The sequence below is a fragment of the Abramis brama genome (genome assembly GCF_963993115.1).
Source record: "Abramis brama genome assembly, chromosome: 20".
In the NCBI taxonomy this organism is placed as follows: Eukaryota; Metazoa; Chordata; class Actinopteri; order Cypriniformes; family Leuciscidae; genus Abramis; species Abramis brama.
The window spans coordinates 22,809,137-22,834,875 of record NC_139982.1 but is presented as its reverse complement, the minus strand read 5'-3'; the positions used below and the strand labels follow the sequence as shown (position 1 = coordinate 22,834,875).

The window sequence follows — 25,739 nt, the reverse complement described above, 5'->3', positions numbered from 1 at the left end:
CGGAAGCTGAGGAGGGTCAAACGCAAACCGAAAAACTCGAATTTTGGGGATAAGTACGGTAAGAACATGTAACGTTAGAAAGCATTTTCTTTTCTTTTATCATTTTAAGTATGTTATAGAAGCAAAAACTAAGCTATAAATATATTAAAACAGGAAAACAGAAAACTTCGGACGCTAATATAAAGGATTCTTCCCACATTTGTAGTATTGGCATTACGTTGTTTACCTTAGAGGTAACGTTAAACCTATAAAAAATGTTTTTACTTATTTTGTTTAAACGTTGTATAGCTTAACTCTGTATAAATGCCTTTTCTATAATACATAATTGTGTGGTGACGATGGACAAAGTATGAGTGAAAGTAGCCTACAGATACTACTGGTCAAATATTACTCTGTTACAAGTAAAAGTTGTAAAGACCGATTTTTACTTAAGTAAAAGTACAGAAGTAGGCCTACTTGTTTTTAAAAGTACTTAAGTATCAAAAGAAAAAAGTAAATGTCAAGGCAATGTTTTATTATTGTTGCATTGTTGTATATGTAACACTTACAGCACCTCATGCCTCTGAATCTATGCCTGCCTACCTACCCTCATATCAATATCAGATTTATTTCTAGAACACAGTTCAGTAGTGGGATTGAATGTGAGATTGAATAAGTGGACTCAATAACGTCCACAATGGTTTCTGACACAAATGGCTGTTCCCTCAAAGAGTGTCCTATTTAAGGTTTTTTGGCTTTTAGTATGAATATGTTAGCCTTACTATTATCTATAAGCTAGTGTGCTCCAAAACAATGACAAAATTCACATTTAGAAGATCAAACCCAACGTTGAAAATGAAAATCAGGTTGATGTCAGAATCCAACGCCAGATTGACATTAATCTCCAACATTGGAAAGTTGTATTGTGGTTGAAAATGAAAATCGGGCTGACGTCAGAAACCAACATCAGTCGTGTTGTGACGTCCACCTGACTTTCATTTCCAACAAAAATTCAACGTCTGTCCGACATCGGATGTTGACGTCAATCTGACGTCGGTTTCTGATTTCCAACCAAAATGAAACCCCTGCAATCAAAATCATCCCGACTGACGTTACTTTCTACTCAAGGACCTTGACATAATTATTGTGGAGTAAAAAGTATGATATTTGTCTTTTAAATGTAGTGAAGTTGAAGTAAAAAGTTTCCAGAAAAAATAATACTCAAGTACAGTACAGATACTCAAAAAGTGTACTTAAGTACAGTACTCAAGTAGGCTAAATGTACTTTGTTACTGTCCACCTCTGCATATGGGCAATAAATAGCATTGACAAACATTAACACAAAAACACATCCCCTTGATACACATAAATGCCAGTTTTGACTAAATAAATTAAACAGAATAAAAAAAAAAAAATTCACAAACGGTATTACATATTTATTGTCATAGATATGACAGTATATTACAGACATTATTGAGAAGACAACTTAGATTTTTTAATTCTAATACTGAAAGGCACTACCTAACACCCTTGATCCAAGACTTTCTTCTAAAATCCCATAAACTAAATTGTCAAGAAACAACAAGGGAGCGAGATAGCATATGGTAGTAAAAATCTCTTTTTCAATTATGACAGATAAACAATACAATAACAAGTAAAACCTTGTCTAATGTTTACATGACTTGGTGCCATCCACATAGGGTGGATAGTATTTACCTTAAGAATTCTATATACAGGAAAATAAACTATTACAATATATATTTTCATTCTGTATGAACATACAATGATGCACTAATTTTACTTTAAACAGCAACTTTAAAAACATCATTCTTGACCTTCCTTCTGAATCTAAATAATAAAAATCATAACCATCTTCATCAACAACAATATTGCCATCATTATCAGTCATCATCAATACAATCACGCAAGTATTGTGCACATTTTGATGATCTAGTGTGCTTTCCGTCAGATTTAGTCTGATGATGTGTTTCTCTACAACAAAAATGTATATGATCAATCTCTTTGGCTCAGTAATTATTGCACAGCTTAATAACTCATATAAACAACAAAAAAAAAACTGGCAAATGACAACAAAACATACAAACACTGTTAATCCATGCAGTAATATTGCACAATAAAGCAGCTTTGGTACTCAAGGTTAGCTTGAGCTCTATTTTTGACATTGCTAATAGCTTTGATACTTTTAAAAGAAAAATGAAAAAGCACACTAGACCCAATAAACATGCACATAGCATGATGCTCTGCAAAATATGCCAGTGTTTCACACAATTTCATTGCAATAATCCTTTCAAAATACAACACAAGCACCGAAATGATACCAAGTCATTCACTTTACTTATAAATCAACAAAACATTTGAATAGACTATCGCTCTTTAACTACTTATCTAATTCCTCTAGACTGGAAAGTGAAGGTGAGGTTGCACTATAGACAATCTATTTTATTTTATAATTTGTGATTTATTTATTATTAAAAACAGAAGCATTACAGCATCACATCATCTTGCCAACATTTATCGCAAAATAATTTTGCACGCTCAAACTCTATTGTGACCGCACCTTTACAGACCACACAACAAATTTTTGACATTTTATTTTTTTTTGCCATAAAACAAAGTCAAACTTAGTCTAAGCCGCTCGGTAAGTCCAGAACAAGCGGCAAAAGTAGAAATCATACGCTATAAAGACGTTACTTGTGCTTTTCTATGGGGTGTTAGACAATAGGGGGGAGAAACTGAGGCTCCGGTCCTTCCGAAGAATCAGTGCTTGATCCTTGTTCAGATTTGATGATGATCTGAACGGACCGCTCTCCACTAGAGTCCGACTTGCTGTCTTTGCTCACACTTTTGCCCGAATTTTCGCAGTTTTCTTCCTCGGCTGAGGCTCCTATAGGACGCAAACGCTCTTCTGATACCGTCTTGCCTCCTTTGCTTGAAGTGTCACTGACCTTCTTAAGTTTGTCGTCAGATCCAGATTTATCGGCTATGGAAAGAGAAAAGATATAAATTATATTATGCAAAAGTTTAACAAAAAATTATAATAAATTAAAAAAGAAATAATTCATAAATATATTTAATTATACTATTACACAATAATAATTTAATTCCATATAATAATAAATAAATAATACTAAATATAAAATAAATAATTCACATCATAATTATATTTTATGGAGCCCGTAAAGGGATGTGGTGAAGGAAAAAATATGAGATGGGAGGAAAAATTATGTCAATGCAAAATGTTTTGTGTTCCCTCGTGAAACTTTGCATTCGCTCGCAAAAAAAGAAAGAAAAAAGATTTGCTGTCGAACGCAAAGTTTCTCGGGGGAATGTAAATGTCCCTTTAGGGGCTCTGTAATATTTTAATTATTTAATATAACATTTTATTTGAACTAGTCATAAATTCATTAATTCAAGACATTCATACATATTTAAGCATGATTACGTGTCGAAAAATGTTTGAAGTCACTGTATATCATTATCAATTGTAATGATCAGTCATTACTCTAGTAAGCACAGATTCTGACCCTTGCCTGTCCTGTTTGAAGTCGCTTTGCGGTAAGTGAAGTCATAATTGTTGTCAATGTCTTTCCGCATAGGTCGAGGTTTAGGATGGAGCCTGTTGAGACGGCCCTCTGTAATCCACTCATGCTGCATCGCTTCATCAGGTGTCATCCGCTTTGTGGGATCCCACCTACAAGAACGCAATGGTACAGGGTGAAAAAGCCTATTTATGTGTGTTGTGGTGATAACAAATATGAAGTCATTTCATTACTTTACATACACAAGGCAATGTCGAATGAAGTCAAGAAATATAGGATCGTTGGTCTTCAGCACACTGGCAAGATCTTTTGAGTTGGGTCGACGTTTTTTCCCTTTGCTGTTGGTGATATTCCTTGGGTTTCCTTTGGAATCTGATTGGAGCATTATAAAGGTAAGATGTCAATCAAAATGAAACCTCAAATGCATAAACAAAATGCATTTGAAATTAGATGTTATTTTGGTAACACTTTACAATTAGACCCCATTAGGTAATGCATACCTAAAATGAATTAGCAATGTGCAATTTATTTGTTACAATATTTATTAATCTTTGTTAACTATTCGTGTTAGCTCAGGTTCATCAAATAATATTAACAGATACAACTTCTTTTAAAATAAGAAAATTAACATGAACTAAGATTAATAAATGCTTTAGAATTATTTTTCATTGTTAGTTCATGTTATCCAATGTAGTAAACTAATGTTAATGACGAACCTTATCATAAAGTGTTACCGTCATTTGTAAGCAATCATGTATTTAAGTCATTTTACCAAAAAATAATCTTCGTCTTGATGCACTTTGAACAAAGTCATTTGGAGGAAGTCCCATGATCTATAAAATCAAAAGTAATTCTTTTCAGGAACCAATACATTTCAAATAACTATAGAAGAATCATTAAAGAACATGAAGTTATTTAAAGGACTTTCTTTCATCACAATACAATACTTTTATTCTATTTTGTATCCATTTTTGAAGTAAAGTGTTTCACAGAAGAAAGAAAGTCTAACTAATTTTAAGTACTAATAGAGTCTCTCACCTCCATGATACAGGCGATCTGCTCCACTTCACTCTCTCCTGGGAAGAGGGGATAGCCAGTGTACAGCTCTGCCAAAATACAGCCCAGGCTCCACATGTCTATGGCCATGCTGTACGGGTGGCCCAGAATCACCTCTGGTGAGCGGTAGAAGCGGCTCTGAATGTAAGTGTACACTAGATGGGAATACAAGCGGTCTATTAGAGCTACATGAATTCAACAGTATGAATTAGCTTACTGCATCAAATAGCACTAAATCATTGTTTCTCAATTGATGGGTCACAGGTCTGTTTTAATGGAGGAAAAACAGTGCTAAATGCAAGTGAGAAAATGTAGCTATAAGCGTGCATAGTTAGAACAGTTTAGAACAGAACATTTTATGAAGGGAGCATTTAACGCTTCCCAAATTCTATGTCAAAGGTGTCTAATCAAACAATTGCAGATTTTGCTACAGTTAGTCTTTCTCAGTGCAGAGTAAATGACAGAATCAGGATAAATCTGGTGATGTGTTCATTACACAAGGGTTTGGTAATTACCTCTTTGTTGCTCATAGCAGCTTGATCCAAAGTCGACCACCTTGATGTTTCCTTGTCCCCTCTGGGACAGGAGTATGTTCTCCTATTAAGAGATAAATAATAATGCTTTGTTATGATGGTCATTTCACTGGTTAATGCATTTGTATATCTTTGAACTGAAACTGAAAACAGCTAAAGGAGTTATCTGGCTGAATGTCCAAGCTGCAAAATAACTACTTTTCTATAACGTTAAATAAATAATGAAGCATTATATATATATATATATATATATATGATGTTCACAATTCATAATTCACAATATCATTATTGTGAGTTGTTTACATATCATAGTAGTATTTAATGTACTGATTTTAACACATTATTTTTTAATAATAATAAATATAATTATTTTCTTTATTACATAATATAATATATTTTAATATGCACTACTGTTCAAAACACTTTGGGGTCAGTAAGATTTTTATCTAATGCATTTATTTAATAAAAATACAAATAACAATTACAATTTAAAATAACTGTTTTCTATTTTTATATATTTTAAAATGCAATTTATTCCTGAATTTTCAGCATCATTACGCCAGTCTTCAGTGTCACACGATCCTTTAGAAATCATTCTAATATGATGATTTGGTGCTCAAGAAACATTTATTATTATTATCAATGTTGAAAACAGATTTGCTGCTTAATATTTTTTTTTTTCATAATTCTTTGATGAATAGAAAGTCCAAAAACAAAACATTTTTCTTATATTTGCTTTTCATTTTGGGGTGATTGACATTTGACAAACTCCAGTGGTGAGGTTTACCGGTTTAAGGTCACAGTGGATGATCTTCTCCTTGTGCAGCATCTGGAGGCACTTGAGCAGTGAGTGAGCAAAACGCCGAATCAACCCCAGACTGAAGCCCTGGAAGTTGTTCTTCTTAATAAGCTCATAGAGGTTCACTCTGTATGGAGACAACATAGACAATTAACATAGACTGTGACGATGTTACAGGGTGATGTTCATGGCTAATACCTTATGAACTACTAGGATTAGAGTAAGTAGGGATAAAATAAAATAAAAAACAGTATGACATGTATCTGAATGCCTCTAGAGGGCAGCACATTAAATTTGGCACTATACCTCACGCTGAACTTTCTACGAACACAGTCACTCAACAACATTCACTCAACATGTCACTCAACAACCTCTTGTCTTTAAGCACGACCATAAAAACAAAATCTCACTATTAGTCTGTGTTAACCGCTAAGCATTATGCTAAAGAGCCCTTTGAGAGGGAAGCCATGAAAGTCATTATCTTTGGCAGTAAGGAGGCCTAAAACAGCAGCTGTGAACAGCCTAATGTAATCGGAGACTTCACACCATGAGTGGGCAAGGAAAAAGATAGGGGCCTAATCAAGGCATTAACTAAAGGATTCTGTGACGGTAACCGAAGACAGGGACGACGCATCTGATGTCCTCTAAAGGTCATGCTGCCAGAGATGAAGCTGCTTTTCCTGCAAAGTGTCTTTTAATTGATCACTTTACCCAGAGCCCAAAAGGTCTTGAGTGAGAAACTCTCACTTCACACCTAAATATGGCCACCGTTGGAACAAACCATCGCGCCGGTTGATAAATCAGAACTAATATGACGTCTTACTAATGATTCATAACTAATATGATGATCTGCACTAGCTAATGTCAACATCAAATCAAAAAGGACTATTAAATAAATAAATATTTTAAAAAAATTAATTACAATTAATTATTCATATATTTTTTCATTGAATATCCTGTTTCACTCATAAATATGAAAGTAAAATGGGTTCATAATTACTTTAAAAAGGCGTCTATAATAAGCTGTAGTTACAGGGAAGTATTCTATTTAAGTTGAGTCTGTGACTCCCATGTTTAACGTGAGTTACTATACAGGTTTATAAGTTGAAAGCGCTCGTGTCCATCTAAATGAATCCCGTTTTTTTCCACCCACCCCAGCAGCTCGAAGGAGATGCACAGGTGGTTGCGGAAGTAGAAGTACTCCTTCATGTGAATGACGTTGTGGCAATTATCTCTGTCTCGTCTCCGCACAGCATCCAGGATCTTTAGCTCTACAAGAGCCTGATGATGGAACCTGGAGTTCAAAAGAAAAATAACTTACTTATTATCAACTTTATCAAAATGCTGCTAATTTGTACTGTTTTTGTATTGTACAGAGCAGCTTTACAGTATTCAGCACTGAGCTTTGCTTATTGAAAGGGTTTTAAGTTAAAGCATCAGTCAAAGTAGGTGCGATGGCAGTGGAAGGGCATGAGATCAGTTTTGCCCAGACACGTAATGTGATACACAACAGACACCTTTTAACACCTTAGTGTCTCAGGTCCAGTGTAAACTATGACCTGATTGAGTGCTGATTAAAGACCTTATGATGGCCTTATGATGAGATACAGTACTGTGCAAAAGTCTTAGGCATGTTAATACCCCCCCCCCCCACCCAAAAAAGGTTTATTATTTATGGTCAGTTATTTATATCTTTTGCTGTAGTGTGTCAGTAGGAAATATCAGTTTACATTTCCAAACATTCTTTTTGCTATTAATTGTAATAATCCAGTGAGATTTGTGTATGCACAAGGAATCTGACAACAGCCGGTATGATCTGATCTCACCATCATCGAGTCCGTCTGTGATTACATGAAGAAACAGAAAAAACTGAGACAGACTAAATCCAGAAGAACTGCGGGAACGTCTCCAAGATGCTTGAAGAAACCTTCCTGCAAAGCTACAGTACTGTGAAAAGTACTGGCACTTGTGTTAAAATACTGTAAAGTGAGAATGCTTTTAAAAATAAAATCACAAATTGAATTTATTTATGATTTAACTTCTATTAACTAATTCAAATCAATATATGGTGTAACGACCCTTTGCGTTTAAAACGGCTTTTGTCCAGGTACACTTGCGCATAGTTTTTCAGGTCGATTTGCAGGAAGGTTTCTAAGGTTATTAACATGCCTAAGACTTTTGCACAGTACTGTAAATGTGAAAACTTTAGCCTCTTAAAGGGATAGTTCACCCCCAAAAAAGAAATTGTTCCAAACCCGTATTAATTTTTTTCTTCTGTTGAACACTAAACTTTAAATAATATAAATTATATTTTAATATTATTTTAATATTTAGTATTTTAATTGTTCTTATACTTATATACTCAAACAATAATTGACAGACCCCTTGCAGTACCACCACGGACCCCGTGGGGGTCGCTAACCCCGACTGTACTAAAGATTGCATGTGAATTGGAATGAACACATGGACTGGAGGTTCGTTTTACCTCTTCTTATTTCGAATGATCTTGATGGCCACCATCTCATTTGTCTTGTGATCCAAACATTTCAAGACTTGGCCAAACGATCCTTTCCCAATAACCTCCAGGACTTCATAGCGATAACCTATATGGTCATGCTGGACCTGCACAGAGTATTTAGAGGACAGAGTCAGCTGACAAACAGGTCAGCATAATTATTTACATCTCCTTTGCAGTGGCAGACTTCCTGTTACTTAGAGAAACACTGCAATGGTAATATTGAAATGCATAAATGCTCCTTATTTGTTTGTTTCCCAACTAACATTCAGGCTCTTATCTGGACTGTCAGACATGTGACATTGTTTACATGTTTTGACTGCAACTTTCAGCTGTATGACTCTTTAAATCGTCAAGCCTGAAGGCATTCAGTCTAATGTCCAGTAATCCTGAGGAATGTCCTTATGAAAAGGCACATTTAAGGAAGATGGGGTGGGACAGCAGACATTAGGGTCTGGCAGCTTAAATCAGCTGAATTCGCCAGCCTCGTGCTGTAATGCAATTTCATCATTTATCGAGAAGTTGAAAATGAGGTCAGTGTGTCACCCAGTAAGCTGTTTGCCAGAAGCCAAGCTATGTATGTATTTTTTATTTATTCATATATACATGTGAATAAATAAATTGACAGATTTGAATAATGTGTGTGAATACAGTAAATACGCACGCACACACACATATACAGTATATAATATATAAATATAATAATATATTTACACACACATATTATGTAAACAAAAACTTTTATGTTAGATGCGATCAATCGATTTGACAGCACTAATAATAATATATAATAAAATGTATAAAATACGATATAGCCATATTTAAAAACAACAAAAACTAATAAAAAGATGGCAAAAACACATAACAAAATTACTAATACTTTAAAATTTAAATAAAAACATAAAATTTGAAAATAGAAGCTAATTCAAAATTGAAATAAAAATAGAATAATAACTATAATAGAAATTAAATATGAAATAACTATAATAGAATCTCAGTCATACTAAAATAACACTGCCAGGCAAAAGTAATGTAAACACAGAAAGATATATATATATATATATGTCATATCTAACCTTTAAGTAGCTGCCATGCTCATCGTCATAGCCTGAATTCTGTGGGGATCCCTGGGAGCCCTCAATCTTCTTAGTGTCCAAGCCCAGATACCAGATCTCAGAGTAGTCCATAATTTCCTCCTTCTCATATTCTGTTAGCTGGTTCTGGAAGTGCTTTAGTGCCGCTGTTTTGCAGATGAAGGAAGACACACATAAATAGTGAACATATAATCCAATTAACCAGGGAAATATCAGACCATTCCAATGCTATTTTTAGTTATTATTTCCGATTCAGCTTGAAGAGTAAAAATCCATCTATTAATTTCTGAATATATGAAATGCAAACAGAAATCCAGAGCACTTCATACTTGTTGGAGACATAGGCAGCCTCTGTCCCTCGTATGTCCTGATCTTCTCAAACTTATTGATGATGCTCCTGGTTAGGGATTCGGAGAGGTTTTCCACCGACGAACCAAAGCGATTGGGAAACTGCGGCCTCTGCCTCTCCTCCTGAGTTACAAGAAATGGACGTCAGACTGAAATAAGTTTTTATGTGGCTAATGGGACCATTATATGAATTGTTCTCCCATTTTTTTTTTTTTTTTTTGTACTCGCCCTCATTTCATTCTAAACCCATATACTGTTGTTTTTTCTCAAAAAATTATGTATATATATATATATATATATATATATATATATATATATTCATTATATTCCAAGTCTTTTGAGGAACAGACACTATTTCGGACAATATTCTAGTATTCTGGGCTATTTTTAATAGAATTTCTGATTTGTGTTTTTTTAAGATTGACAGACATGATTGCTGTTAACTGATGATATATGAAAAAAAGGATGCATCAAAAAGTCTCATTTTGTGTTCCACAGAAGAAAGAAAGTAATTTGGGATTGGATATACATGACGGTGTGTAAACAATGAACGGATTTTCATTTTTGGCTAAACTTAAAGAGTGTTTTCCCACCTGATTCCCTTGAGTGCTTTGCACCAACTGTTTGACGATACTGGGTAAGGTTCCATTCGAATGAAGAAGTTTGCCATTTGTCACCAAAACTTGCTTGACAGGAGCCTCTAGCTGGGGCAAAGTACCAACTCCCGTCCCACACTTCTAGAAAAAAAAAAAGACACAATACTATGAGTACCGTTCAACATGAAAAACTCTACAAATCAGTAACAAGGGGCAAACGGGGGGAAAGATACGTGAGCTTCACACAAGCTGAGTGGCCAACGGCCCCATGTGAACTGGACCCCCTGCATAGAGGATGGAATTTCAGTGGCTGTTGAGACCGAGGTGGGGACAAAAGCAGCGATAGGGCAGTCTTTCACAACCCATGAGAGCAATGAACATGTACTCTAAATCTTACATTTGGGGTGTATGTAATAACAGTGAATGATACAGATTTTCCCCAACGTGGTTCCTAGTTTTGTCCGTATCTTTTCTTGGAAGGAATTAAATGAAAGGTTCCCTTGCCATGAAACAAATATTGGGTACTGTACAAGGGAGGGGCTTGTTCGTAGCTTGCAGGTTTTCCCCCATCTCACAGTTCAATGCCAGTGCTCGGCAAACTTCTGGGCTGAAAAAGTGCGTCTATAGATAGATGCGATATTCAATCTCATATGTTCTGGGGATACTGCGGCATCTGCCAACTTCATCATGACGCATAGAAACAGTAGCTAAATATAGCATATAGGGGCACCTGAGAGACGTGCAAGAATACAGTAGGCTGTGTGTAAACAACGTTCACCGTTCAGGTACCGCAGATACATTAAAACCCAGATTGAGTCTAGGGATTTTGACTTTAAGAGGCACTATGCCAAGCACTTTATTATAAGCGGATGTTAACACCTGCGAAGAGATTGCTTTTAGTTAATAACAACTGTAAGGGGGTCATCTCATATCCAACATTAAAGATTTAACACAAGCGCTTTCCATAGGTGCTGGAGGGATCATGCATTGTCATCTATAGATAGCGGACACACAAAGGAAGTGCCTATCTTGTAAATACTGCTGTTTATTACTAAGTCAAATGTTTAATGTTAAATTGACGCTAATGTCACAGAATTTACACATGCTTCATCTTTAAGATATCTAGATTGTCAAATGTTAGATTGATTTGATTTAAAAATATTGTTAAAATTAGTTAAAAGGGACATGTTCCCCATAATATCTATGGTGGTTACAATTCGGGTTAAGTCTATTTAGGATCCCTGGGGTACCTGTTCGTAATGCACAAAAAAAAAAAGAAGAAGAAGTATAATGTGAAAAAAAAGAGAGAAGTGTATAGGCTAAGCATGTAGGTATAGTGTATAGCAGGGATAGGCAACTCCGGTCCTGGAGGGCCACTGTCCTGCAGAGTTTAGCTTCAGCCCTGATAAAAACTCACCTGCCTGTATCTATCTAGTAATCCTGAAAACACTGATTGCCTTGTTCAGGTGTGTTTAATTAGGGTTGGAGCTAAACTCTGCAGGACAGTGGCCCTCCAGGACCGGAGTTGCCTATCCCTGGTGTATAGGCTAAGCATCAGCTAGTGGTATTCTAAGCTACTATGCTGGGTTGCATTTCCCAAAACCATTGTTAGCCAACTATGGTCGCAAGTCCATTAAACTCCATTGGCACCAACGGAACTTGCGACCATATAGTTGGCTTTGGGAAACGCACCCCTGTGCATTAGCTGACTAAAAGAAAACAAAGAATTAGAAATGTTCAATTTAACAATCTATTTGTATTTATATGCTGTTATATGTTAAAAAGACATTAACAGTCGTAATAACAGTTCAATAGCATACACTTATGTATGTGTATCCTGGCTGAATAAATGTATTACATTCTTTCAACAAAAAAAAAAATCATACTGATCCCAAAACTTTTGAACGTTAGTGTACAACACAATGCTATTTTGTAGGATTTCTAGTCAGGCACTGAATTCAATACCCATTAAAAGTTGGGTACCAACTGGTGAACCGAAATGTCCAAAACACCCTGCACCCATTTCACAGTTCTCCTCCCAGACAGAGTTGCTCTTACAGTAGAGTGATTCACACACCCTTTAAGAATAAATTCGAATGAATCATCACTGTTAAGTAACCTGTTTTCTCTGTGAATAAGGGCTCACCTGCGAGTAGGTGCAGTTGGGTCCTATTTTTGTGTTCTCGGCCTGAGACCTGTTGGGGTGAGGGAAAGCCTCGGGTCTGGCTGACTGTGAAAGAGAGCGGAGGAAAGACGTCATGAGCGTGAGGAGTGGGCACACTCTTGCAGCCCACATCCACAGCCATATGTGTGGGATTCTGCGTATATAACTTCAGGCATCATCTCTGCTTGCGCGGTGTTATTTAACACAGCTGATGACTCATCATGACTCTTGTTTTTCATTCAAAAGCACGATAAAAACATTTCGCTGATGCCCACCATGTCAGATGATGCAGTTTGACCTCATAGAAGAGGACAGTCAGTCGTGATGTGCAGACTCCTTCACTGGTACTTCACACGCACAGCAATCATCTCCCAATTATGTTCCACTTGTGCACGAAGGCTTCAGGATATCAGTGGACCTGCGATGACCACAATCATTCATGATTGCGGACATGTGAGGAAACAGGCCCTCATCCATCTTAATCGCATGGAGCGTGCGTCAATAGTGGTGACAGACAGCATAAGGACAGATGAAAGGCTCTAGCTAAACTTAGAGCCTCTCGGGTGGGGGCGAGATATAAACCGGCGGGCAAACACGTGCTGGTAGCAGAAGTCAAACAGATTGGCCAAGAAACACACAGACATTGGGATGGTCTCACCCATATACACACCTTGGAGATTTATGTGGCTCGCACAGCCTTAATCCACTGGCTGATTATTTGCAGAGTCTGAAACATATATCGGTTTTTGGCCGAGCGTATCGCTTCCCATCGGGGGGTTGAGCTATTCAGATGTGTTGGGTCTTAACTACATTCATTCACAGGGCAGTGAAGAACATACAGGCTTATAGAGGGATCAGAGAGTGCATGGACTTCAATGAGCCAGCAACAAAGAGATGCATTTAGAAAACAGGCAGTAAAAATTTGTTACACTTAGACTGCGGGCGGCCAGCTGTGCAATGTGAGCCCAGGGCTTTAAAAGACTCATTCAAATATTAACACCTTTGAGTTTCTATGTTCAGGACTAAAGGCTTTGTGTTACAATGTGGGTCAGTGTGCAATGCAAGAGTGAGAGATACTTTCCTTAAAGTCACCATGAAAAAATGAAATCAAAATGAACAAATCTAGTTTTTTTAGAATGGAATATTGCAGTATTTACCATAAATGATTTATCCGTGCACATAATTATTATTAAATTAAATATTAATGCGCATTCCCTTATAATATTTAATCGTTTTTAAGATGAGTCTTTCGATGCGAGGGTGGGAAATTGCAGCAATAGCAAATGACAACGATCCAATCAATTCCCGTTGGACAACATCAAGTCCCGCCCTACATTTTTTTCTTATTCGAGGAGCAGTTTCACTCAGATATACTAATCAGTCAGCTTCATTCGGCAATAAAATTATCACATTCATTCCTTTAACTTAAGTGATGATTTGACATTTTTCTGATCTATATTGATTAGGGATGCACAATATTGGTACCATATAGGATATCAGCTGATTTATTTTTTAAATTAATCTAGTGGGTGATATTGTGCATGATCATTTTCCCTATTTTTATATTTAGATTACTTTTGCCATAATAGGATGCTCACTTAAACACTCACTTAATCTTAAAAACACTAATAATTTAACAACATTAAATGTAATCCTTAGCAAATTTTCAAAATGAATATCCATTTTTCATACTTAAATTACATTGTGATGCCTAAACTCACTTGTAGCATTTAAAACAATTGATTTTAGTTTTTAAATTATAATTTATTTAAACCAAATAGTATTTTAATATCGGTCATACTGCAAAAATGTATGAATGTATGTGAATCTCTAATATAGGCCCTATTGTGACAACTCTGAGCTAAACAATATTTCACTACAATATACCCAAATATTATATCCAATGTGCTATTTTAACATGTACATTGGTGTTTAAGCCCTAAACCAATGGTTTTTACACATTTTTGTATCACATACACAGACAAACCAAAGGAGGATTTGGGTCACCTCAATCTATGGTCATGGGCAAAACCCAAACCACACCCAGAAAGGATCAAAAATACATTATATGCCATTCTTTATACTAAAATAATTTTTATACTTACACTTATATATTCATTGTAACTTGGAGCTCAGTAGCCTACTGAATCATTTGCTGACAACCACCTTAAAGGATGGTTCATACTTAGACACTGGCTTGAGGATTTTTAAGCAACCTAACCATCACATGTTCAGGCCAAATATACTCATGCACAGTTATGGGTTTAATGGATGCTTTAACATCAATCTTTGACAGAACAGAGACAATGTATTCTGTCAAAATGCAATTTAGCAGTGGGAGAAATCTCACTGATAGAGTGATAGGATGAATATCGGATTGGGACTTACATCATTTATTGTAACCTTGCACTAAACATCATCACCTATAAAACCGAAAATACACAGAACGGAGCGCAAACAAATATCTCGTGTTACTGTGAGTTACGATTCTTAGAAGGCAAAGAGCAATGAAACCTGAGCAAATAACAAAATAAAAAGAAGGTGAGGACATTATTTATAGTCCCTTACAATTATTACCATGGTAACCAGATTCTGCTTTTGAAAAGTAGTCTATATAATACTATGTTATATGCACACATATATTCTGAAATATAGGTCTATTATAAGCCTAAATACAAACATTTGCTTTTGACAACTGAAAACTAATATACCACATTATCATAATCAATCACTGTAGCCTATATGATGCTAACATTAAATGTTATAATCTATTATAAATATGGGTAAGCATAGTTGGTGCAAAAATATTTTTTAAAATAAAAAATAATAAAGATATTAGTAATGGATAGCAGTTAACCTGTGTAAGAACTTTAAGAAAAGTGGAGGCTGATACCCAGTTACCAGTTAAACTGTATGGTATTATATAAATTGTATAGGTCAGTATGATATTATATAAAAAGCTTGGGGTATGCTACACCTTAAAAGGCATACCTAAGCAATAACATTAAATAAGAGCAAAATATTGAACTAATGAACTAAGAAAACCATTACATTAGACAAATACGTTTTAAGTAGCCTAGGCAATAAAGCCTATATGCGTAAATTATTTCATATATAAAATAATGTATGTTTAAAACCTCAGTAATAATCATTGTAAACTTCAGTGCAACCAATATAATCAGATAGGCTAAATATGCTTCAAAAAATTATAAAGTTTTTTAACAAGAGTATTCATGCAAATGAACATACACTTAATACATTACCTTGTTATTAATTTCAGGAAACATGTCGCTTTTTGACACGTGGATATTCAACACATCCAAGTCATAAGGCATAGGGCTTAAGAAAAAAACAACAACGGACTCGCTATTAAATCCAGCAGAAAACTTGCATGTGCATCTTAAGAATCCTGTCAGTCACCGGAACCCGTCCTGTCAGCACTGGAAAATACCAGGGAGAACTTCGCGAAATGAAGTGTTTCCCAATGAGGAGGAGAGAGGTTGAAAAGCTTTCGTCAGCAGGAGATTAACGGAAAGAGGCAAGCTGTTCGTCTGCTCCACTTGACGTGTAGGATATGTCCCGAGATATGCCACCTGTTCAGGTTTTCCAGCCTTACTGCACTCTATATAGATGTGTTTACGTGCGCTACTGAACCCATATTCCTTCCATCCTAGCACAGTGCATTTGTTTGCCAAGTCATGGCGATCCTAAAGTGGAAATCCAGGACAGTTATTGACTCAATGTCCGAATGTGCAGCGGCACAAATCAGCCTCTAATAACACAGTTGTTTAGTGTGTAAAGCCTACTTGCCGCGCGAGACGCTACTGCCTCTGCTCACTATTTCCTCGCTTCGACACGAGCTTTGAGTAGGCTATGCAACGGCACCGCCTTCGGCACTATCTGTTTACTGCCCTCTCTTTAAGTTTCCATCTGTCAACGAACGATGGGACCCCAATAAATAACGCCTATCAGTACATCGTCATTCGCAAAACCTTATTTCAAAATGTCAGAAGAGCAGTGGGCGAGCCAAGAGCCTCACTCAACCTTGTCAACTCTGATTAAACGGGCTTTGAATTGAATGGGGGATTGTGTAGATGCATTATTAACAAAAAATTGACTTTTTACACCCCAGAATGACTAGTAGCCTACTGGTGACAAATGTGTTTAGATAAACAACAAAAAAAAGAAGACTCTGTGTAAATAAAGCAGTTTCATTCTACATAAAGGACCAAGGTGGTCTCCCTTGGCGGCCATGTTGAGATAAGGCCCCCTACTATTTGCTTGCAAAATAAATTATTCATTGGTTATAAATACATCTGTGAATAGGGTCATAGGTAAATGAAACTTAATTATGATTAATTACTAAACAATAATTTTAACAAAAGAAAAAATAAGTAAAATCTATATTTAAATATTAAACTAGAATAATTGAAAATATTTAAAAAGAATAATAATAAACATGCTCACCGAACCATGCATATTTGTTAAGAAGGGATTTTCCTACCAACAAAGCGCAGAGTACCAACTTCACGTCAAGTTTTTAATAACTGAGCTGTTTTTAAGTTCACGTGGCATCTTGGTGAGATGTTAGCACATAATATCAGTCTGCATGTTTACATAGACCAATGATTAAAAAATCTCACAGAGGGAAAGTGCAAATGTGTGAAGAGCCCCCAAGTCTACATTGGACAGATATTGATTGCAAAATGGATTTCTGCGAGCTGTATAGTGATTTATGTTTAAAATATATATAACAAAACAATATACTGACTTGAATTATCATCAAATAGCCAAAAGCCCAACATAAGTCCATTTTACTGGACTTAGTTTGACTTATTCTAGCTATACAAGGCACTTTAAGACTTCATAAATGGTAAATATAGAAGGTAGCAAGTTGACACTTTTTTTCACACCTATTCCCTATAGACTGCACTGCTCACATGTAAGCACAGCAGAGGCGGAAGCTGTGCACTGTATCTGATACAACGTGACTCACCATGTAGGCTTATTATCAAACCACCTTTCAGATTGTCTTTTTCAAACAGCCTTTGTCTATATTTAAGACAAATAGTGATCGTAGTTCTGAAAATGAGTGATAAGATGAGGTAAAAAGTGGAGGGCATTTTGTTTTGATCGTGGGAATAATTACACAAGCGTGCATAGCATCACAAAACCACATAGCCTTTGGATTTGTAAATGTGTACTACTATAGGTATAATGAGTATTGGTCTACTTCAGTGAAAAACTATGTAAACAAATCTAAATGATATTTAAAAGACATGTTCATGAAAAAATAGCCTTCTCATTATTTACTCAATCTCAGTCCATAGAAAACAAAATATGGGATTAGAAAGACATGAGGTTGAGTAAATAATGACAGAATGTTAATTTTTGGGTGAAGCTTTTTAACTACTCCCTTGAGAGAACAAACTAGACTGTCTAAGCAAAGACAGAGATAAATAGACATAGAGACAAAGGTGTGTGAAAGAAGAACACTCTCACCATGGTGGGAGCAGGGGAAAGAGGCCTGATTATGATTAGTGTTTATGTTACATAACACAGACGCACTCTAATAATCATGGTGAGCTATAGGGATAAACTATTCCTGACGGAGTGCACATTCAGCACAATGAAGCTGAGAGACATGCACATGACAACTCTTTCCCGGCCCAATCAGCCTGTCAGAATCTCTGGTCCATCCCATTCAAGGCTTCTTAATTAAAGAAAATAACAGCTCTGCATGACTGAAACCAGTTATGAAAACGTGTGAGGTAAATACTACCACTCACACATTTACTGTTATGGATGTAGTAATGATTAAAAGGTTTATAATCAGCCATTTGAAGTAGAATTTACTCACTTTGGTAAATAATTTCAGTAGCATATGTAATTAATATATGACTATGAAGGCCTTTGCTAGCACAGGCAAATGCTACAGAGAACTGAATGGTTTTTTAAAATATTTTTTTAAAAGAGGTGAATGAGGAAACCTTTGATCATCTCAACACTTTGATCCAAAATGTTTGTCTTTGAGAGATTCACCAAAAAGTGAAAACTCAGTCATCATCCACTCCCCTTCATGTTGCTCAAACATGTAGCCTTTTTTCTTTGAACATAAAAGTAGTTAGAAATAGTCCATAAGTATTTCAAGGCTGCTCTGCTAATGACAGCAGCTGTCAAGCTCCAAAAACTACAAAATAGTACCAGAAAAAGCAGCCCATATGACTCCAGCACTATATTTCAAGTCTTCTGAAGACATACGATAACTTTGTGAGGGACAAATTGAAATTTAAGTTGTTATGGTACTTTTCTGGTGCTTGACATGCTTTTAAAAAATACAGTACAACAGCTTGTCACAGGAGCAGTACCCTAAAAAGGGCATCTTTAAACCTTATTTACCCCTAGAATGTTCATAAAAACACAAGTAGGCCTACAGTAGTACATTACTACTCTAAGGCACTAACATGCACCTTTTAGGAGTGCCTTTTAAGGGTACTGCCCCAGTGTACCCAAAAGGCAGGGTTCCTCAAATCCGGTCCTGGAGGGCCACTGCCCTCCAAAGTTTAGCTCAAACCCTGATCAAACTCAGATTTTCTAGTGATCCTGAAGACCTTGATAAGCTTGCTTAGGTGAGGGTTTGGAGCTAAACTCTGCAGGGCATTGGCCCTCAAGGGCAAGATTTGAGGAACCCTGCCGTAAAGGTTCAATTTTTGCACACCTTTCCTCACAGTGCAGCAAACAGCCACTTTAGGCAAAAGAGCATGACAATGACATTGTCATGTCAATGAGCATGACATTTTACAAGGTAATCATTTTTGTGCCTTGTGAAGTTCACAAAGGGCAGCAAGGTTATGGTTAGGGTTAACCTTTCCAGAAATATATGTAACCCTCCTATATTGGACTTATAAACTAAAGGCAAGTGATCACTTTGCATTTGAAATATTTATATTCTCAGTCATACTGAAGTAAATCAGAGCACAGACTGGACTAAAAATCTGGAATGTGAAAAAAGCATTTTCCCAAAGGTCTACTGTTATATTTACTGTTACAAATGCACTAAACCTGCTGAATTGCAATTTAGAATTTGCAAATTGAAAATTGCAGTTACATTTTTCAATCTACAGTTGTAGGTACACTTATCCATGATTCATTAACAGGGGATGGACATTTTAGGAGACAGCACTTACTGTTGGCAGAACACCACAAATCTTTACCTCGGGTTGAACTCTCCTGTTCCTGTGACTCTGTCGGGTGCCCCAGCAGTTCTGGAGGATCTCAAAGCCACAGCAAGGTGGTGTGGTCCCTTTTCCACCCATAATGGGGTCTGCCCATGCTGCAGTAACCACTGGCCTCACTCCCACCACATCATGTCCACCTGTCGGTAAGGAAACCCTGAATTTAACCAAAACAACTTCGTCCTTTGATGATCTTCTAGGGCTCCATGGTCCAGACTAAGCAACCCAATGGGATCCTTTCCTTTTAGACTTTTACAGACATGTGCTTGTCCAAAAGATACACAATCTCTGGTTCTAGGAGGATGTGGTCACACTCATTTCTCTGCACTGGATCTAAGAGTCCATTTCACGTGCCATCTCTGCTCGAGGAGATGTGTGTTGTAGGCAGGGATAAATGGGTGGTAACGTGGAGTGCACAGGGAGAGGTTGTGACGTGTGGATGAGACTCCACAAGGGAGCCATCCTGAGCCGGAGGCTGAGCAGTGGGGGCTCTCAGTGCCATCTTCCTCTTCCTCAATGGAAAACATCAGGGGAGTGATCCCTGACAGTAGAGCTCCACTCAGGGACAGCAGAAGCGGCTTCTTTTGGGACTATTGGTAACTCCTCCATCCCAGAGGCCGTCTCCTGGAGACAGTCGGATATATTTCCTCCCCTCCACTGCTTACATTCCCCCAGGACGCTGACAAACAGCAGAGAAGTGCAGAGAGGAAATCTTATCTCCCAGCATGCACACCTAGGCTTTGGTTTCTCCTGCTACAGCACGGAGAGAGTGGGAAAGCTAGCCCTGCCCTTCATAGTGATACCTCCGCCATTTGCCTCCATGGATAATATTTCTGACTGTTTCATCCATGGGGACGTGGGGTCTAATGTGTATACCCACATCTCTCAGCGCCATTTAGGAGAGGACAAATTGGATCTTGTGCACCTGCCATCAACTGAGAATAGGAATGTGTTTACCAGCTTTGTGTTTACATTGTAACTGACATTTGGAAGACCTTAGACATATCACTTAAATCGTGCCACTCAATGGTTATGTAACAGATGTTTCGCCTGCAATCACATGGCCGCTGGGGTTTTTGATGTGAGGTGGATGTGTTACAATCTACTATGACATTACAGGACTTCTGGCAACAAATTTGTTTTAAAATAGAACAGCCGAGAACTGTTGTTAAATAAATTGACCTCTTCTATCGAATTTCTCCAAAGGTAACACAGATAAATTTGGATTATGATCAGCTTTTATAAAAGATTTTAAAGTTTAGCTCTAACACACCTGCCTGAAAGTTTTGAGTGATCCTCAAGACTTTGATTAGCTGTTTCCAGTGCTGGAATGTGGCCCTTCAGGAGCAGGATTGGACACCCCTGCAATACCCATATTCACGGTATATATCAGGGGTCACCAATCTTGGTCCTGGTAGCCAACCTTACCTGGAGAGTTTAGCTCCAACTTGGTCCAACACACCTGCCTGGAAGTTTCGATTGATCCTGTTGCCCTTGATTAGCTGGTTCAGGTGTGTTTAATTAAGGTTGGAGATAAACCTCCATACTTGAAAAACGCCTCCATACTTGAAAAACTGCGGAAAACTACTTTTAAACAGGAAATTACAGAATATTTACGTACATTTTTACAGCTGGTCTATTCGCACAGGATTAGAATTACCTGAGGTCATTTTTCCGGACCTTTTTACAGAAGGTAAAAGTCGCCGTAATCTTTACTGACATTGTCTGTAATGTTTACTGAGATGGCACATTCGGACAGGACTAAAATCACAAAGAAGCTCTGGTAATAATTACTTTACCCCACCTTTCCATGTTAAACTAGTCCCGTCCAAATAGGGCTTAAATCAGTATCACCAATGATATTACAAATGTTTAACAATGTAAATTCATAAATGCAACTGACTGATGGCTAATGACCTAGCTGGCAGATGTGCAATTTAAGCATATGTAGCGATCAAGAAGTTGATACAAGTCGTTCAGGTGAGAAAAGGGTCATCCAATAGCAGGTGTTGTAGAGTAATGGATTAACCACATGTGACACGTTTAGAAAGCCAAAAGATAAAGTAGAGGTAAAGTCTTCACCTTTGCTAAGACGTTATTTCTGCACATGACCATATATATGTGCGCTTTATTGAGACTACAGATGGCAGTCTATTTTAACCGGTTAAGTATGTTGACGACCAATTTAAGCCTGCACTTGCCCTAATAAAATTAAACGGTATAAGCAGTATGTATTTGACAAATAGTCAGTTAGGTCACCTAGTGTAGCACTGTCATTTTTAATAATATTACATAGAAAAAGCTAAATATTTAGGGAGATCTTAAGGAAGCCATGTATATATCTAATTTGGTTGGCTTATGAGACACACCTTTGAAAGACTATTTTTAACTATTTAAAAAAAACACAACACTCAGCAAGACGATAAAAAAAACAGCATAAGCATTGGCACAAAGTCCAAAAATGTCAGCCTGAATATAGCCGCAACAGCGCTCCAGTGAAGATGAATTTAAAGGCACAACTTTTGTGGGAGGGATTTGCCATGCAAACCGTCTAAAGGCCCGTTAACACTAAGTACGATAACTATATCGATACAGATATAGGCGTTCTAAATTTAAAAGGATAGCAGAGTCCACACCACAACTATAACGGAAACTGCACAAAGAAACAATATTGTTGGAATCACTTTCAAAACAATTTTTTTCCTACTAATGAATGATAAAAAACATTGACAGCCAATCAGAATCCATCCTGCCTTAAAGAGCGGACAGATGACCTACATTGTGCACTTATAGTAAACAGAACATTATCGTCCATTGGTGTGGATACTAAAATAGGTTATCGTTAGTTTTCTTTATAGTTATAGTATTAGCTTAGGCTTTCAGCATGCATATTAAATCATTCTGTCACTAAAAGTAACTTAGTACACTTATATTCTATGTTCAAAAAAACTTGTGCTTATCAAGTTCCTAAATGTCTGTGCAAAACTTTCCGCCAAGTTGCTGTGGGATGTTGTCTTGCCAGGGCATTGCTCTGTGGTTGCTAATCTGGAGTATTTTTTAGCATGTTGCTATGCGTTTGCCAGGGTGTTCTGGGTGGTTGCTTACCCCTACAGGTATGTCCCTATGATATTTGAGAAATGTCTTAGATCTCTCCTTTAGTGTAAGTCTATGGGACTTTTCACTTGTTTTATCATCTACCAGGCAAAAATACTATACCTATAAAAGTAATAACACACCTTTTGCTGTATCATTCACATCCGCTGCACTAACACCCAGGACAAGTTGCATGCTAAAACCTTGTCCTTAGGATTATGGGGTTTATTCTAAACCTTAGCAAGCACCATTGATGGAAATAAATGAATGAATAAGAGCAACACTCCAATCTCTCACGAATACAGTTGGCATTTACTGATGCTAGAGATATACAGATGTCTATGTTCAACAGTAGAGTACTGCGATGAGTGGGCAGAGAGACAGACTGACAATGCCCCACTCACTTATGCCAGCATAAGCAGCATGAGTAACATTATCTATCAAGGTCAGCTGTCTGGGCCAGGCTCACATGGGCTAATCCTTATCACACACACAAATACACAAACCCATATGCAGACACACAGCGGATGGGACAGGATGACAATGATAACATTCAACATCTATTCATGTTTAAATAAAAATTTCAGCTGACATCTAATTACTCTGAGAAGCTTTGCTTTTGTTACTAGGGATTTCATTTTTGCTTTGACCTAGACTTTAAACGTGAAACGGTGAATCTGAACACAGATGCCCCGTAGGCTGTCTAGGCCAAAGATTGAGTCACAATGACTCCACTTTTGTCAGGGAAGCTACTTTTAAATGTCAAGCTACTTTTAACTACAAGCTTGTACTTAACTTTTTTAAGTTACTAACATTGAAGATGTTAAAGGTATTACAAGTAAATGGGTAGTATAGTAATCACACTAATTAACAAGTTTTAAGTATAGGCCTTCACAAAACTTGATTTATAGACCTTTATTATTGATCACTTTACATATTATTTGAGTCAGTCTTGTTGATTCAGTAGCCACTCTCACAGATTTATTCAGGGAGTTAATCCAGTAAAAGTCTGTTACTGAGTTCGTAATTTAAAAAAAAAAAATGTTTATGATTCTTTAAAAGAACTGACTTGATTTCTTTATGACTCGGACTACACTAGTCGCAATGCATACATTTTTGTTTTTGCGTGCAGTCATCGCTGACAAAAACTCAAGATGTGTTTTCTTTGCTATTTTGCACTACAGTCCCTTTGAAAAAACATAATTTTTGAATATTTAGACTGCAAGCTAATCATGTAAAAATATAATTTAAATAGTTGAGCAACCCGTGAACTGTAGAGGATAAAGCGGTTTGACGGGCATCTTTTTACATGAGGCTTCTGATAGTTTTCTGCAATGAAAAGTTATGTAGTTGTTTAGTGTATTTGTTATATATTTTATAGATATTGAAGGGGTGTGCTGAGCGTTGAATGTGGTTTTCTGTCCTCTGTTTGAAACTAATGCAACTAATCCAACTTTTCAGCTGTCAGTCATCTTGAAATTGATCTTGAGTGTTAAATCAAAATATGCAGATTCATTTCGAGGCTATGACACAACCTTGAAGACATTCCCCATTACCAAAGGAAGAGGAATCTGATATCAACATTTACAGGAACAACACTCACATTTGGCCGACATGCTTTATTTTAGTGTCAGTATTACATATAGTTACTACAGTAATAACTATAAATTATGCATAATCACATGCAACTAACCCTAAACCAAACCAAACCTTAATCATAACCCTATAGTAAGTATAGTTACTTAATTTCACTCAGTACTTGAATGTAGAATTACAGTGTAACAAAGACACCGTGTATAACCGCACATTATTTTACAGTCCTGTTTCCATGTACATACTATGTACTTGTTATAGTAATTGCAATAACTGGGTAATAACTAGGTACTAACCCTGAACCAACTCCTAAACCTAACCTTAACCTTAACCCATACTTTATATTACCAGTATTTTCTTAGGAAAGCACAGTACACTGTAAGTACACATAAGTGCATGCACTTTAAAATAAAGTGCAACCATAATTTCTACAGTCTGCAGGTAAAGATGATTAGGCATCAGTTAAATAAGCTCAAGAGACTATAGTTCCCTCAGTGCTCTCTGGTTGCCTGGTGAAGGGAGAAACCTCAAACCCTAGAAACGCCAAGCAAGGGACTATCTTGTTGTTGCAAAAAGAATATCCCCCATGGTTTACCTAGGTTATCTTAAACTGAATTACAAACACATGAAATCAATACAACCCCCTTTCTTTAATAAATTCAATAAATGCCACTCAGTTTGGTGTGGCATTAGTACACAAATATTTTGGGGCAACATTGTGGAATGCTCAGAGCTAAAGTGTACAACCCATGGGATAGACACACACTTTCACTCTTAATGCATAATAACGCTCTTTTCTTGTCCGTGATCTAAGACAGTTTAATGAATGAATATCATTATATCTCAAGTTAAAAATTCACAGCCCTAAAGGAATTACAATCTGACACCACAGCATCACATACCTGCTCATTATATATAGCGTTCTTCCATATCTTTTATCATCCTGTTCAACATCTTACCTTCTCTCCTATGTTTTCTCCTTCCCCTCTTTCTGATTCTGCCCTCGGGCCCATTTCTACTTCAGGCAAGGTAAGAGTAGAGCGTTCGTTTGAGTCCAGGGAGCAAATTAATTAAGAAATCCAGTTCTAGTATGGACAGCAGCTACAGCGTGGGCTACAATGGCGCTGTTTGGGTGCTGTGACGCTTCAGCCAGTGAGCCTGCCGTCTAGTGCTG

At 36.9% G+C, this 25,739-nt stretch overlaps 1 protein-coding gene across 10 annotated transcripts; it reads right to left on the bottom strand.

The window, feature by feature from the left end:
- Positions 1-1,400: 1,400 nt before the first annotated feature.
- dyrk4 (dual-specificity tyrosine-(Y)-phosphorylation regulated kinase 4) lies at positions 1,401-25,735 on the bottom strand. Of its 10 annotated transcripts, none has more exons than XM_084094582.1 (14): positions 25,525-25,735; positions 12,627-12,710; positions 10,478-10,621; positions 9,866-10,007; positions 9,519-9,682; positions 8,413-8,549; positions 7,081-7,221; positions 5,916-6,054; positions 5,111-5,192; positions 4,578-4,750; positions 4,312-4,372; positions 3,782-3,911; positions 3,531-3,691; positions 1,401-2,980 (listed from the first exon to the last, which is right to left on the bottom strand). In XM_084094582.1, exons 1-14 carry the CDS (start codon positions 25,576-25,578, stop codon positions 2,712-2,714), a joined length of 1,881 nt encoding a protein of 626 aa, XP_083950708.1. In that variant the 5' UTR covers positions 25,579-25,735; the 3' UTR covers positions 1,401-2,711. The 10 variants fall into 10 exon arrangements, with proteins under 10 accessions (XP_083950708.1, XP_083950707.1, XP_083950706.1 ...); XM_084094581.1 differs by having other exon boundaries at positions 3,525-3,691; positions 25,525-25,712; XM_084094580.1 differs by lacking the exon at positions 25,525-25,735 and adding an exon at positions 15,908-16,704.
- Between the last annotated feature and the right edge of the window lie 4 nt (positions 25,736-25,739).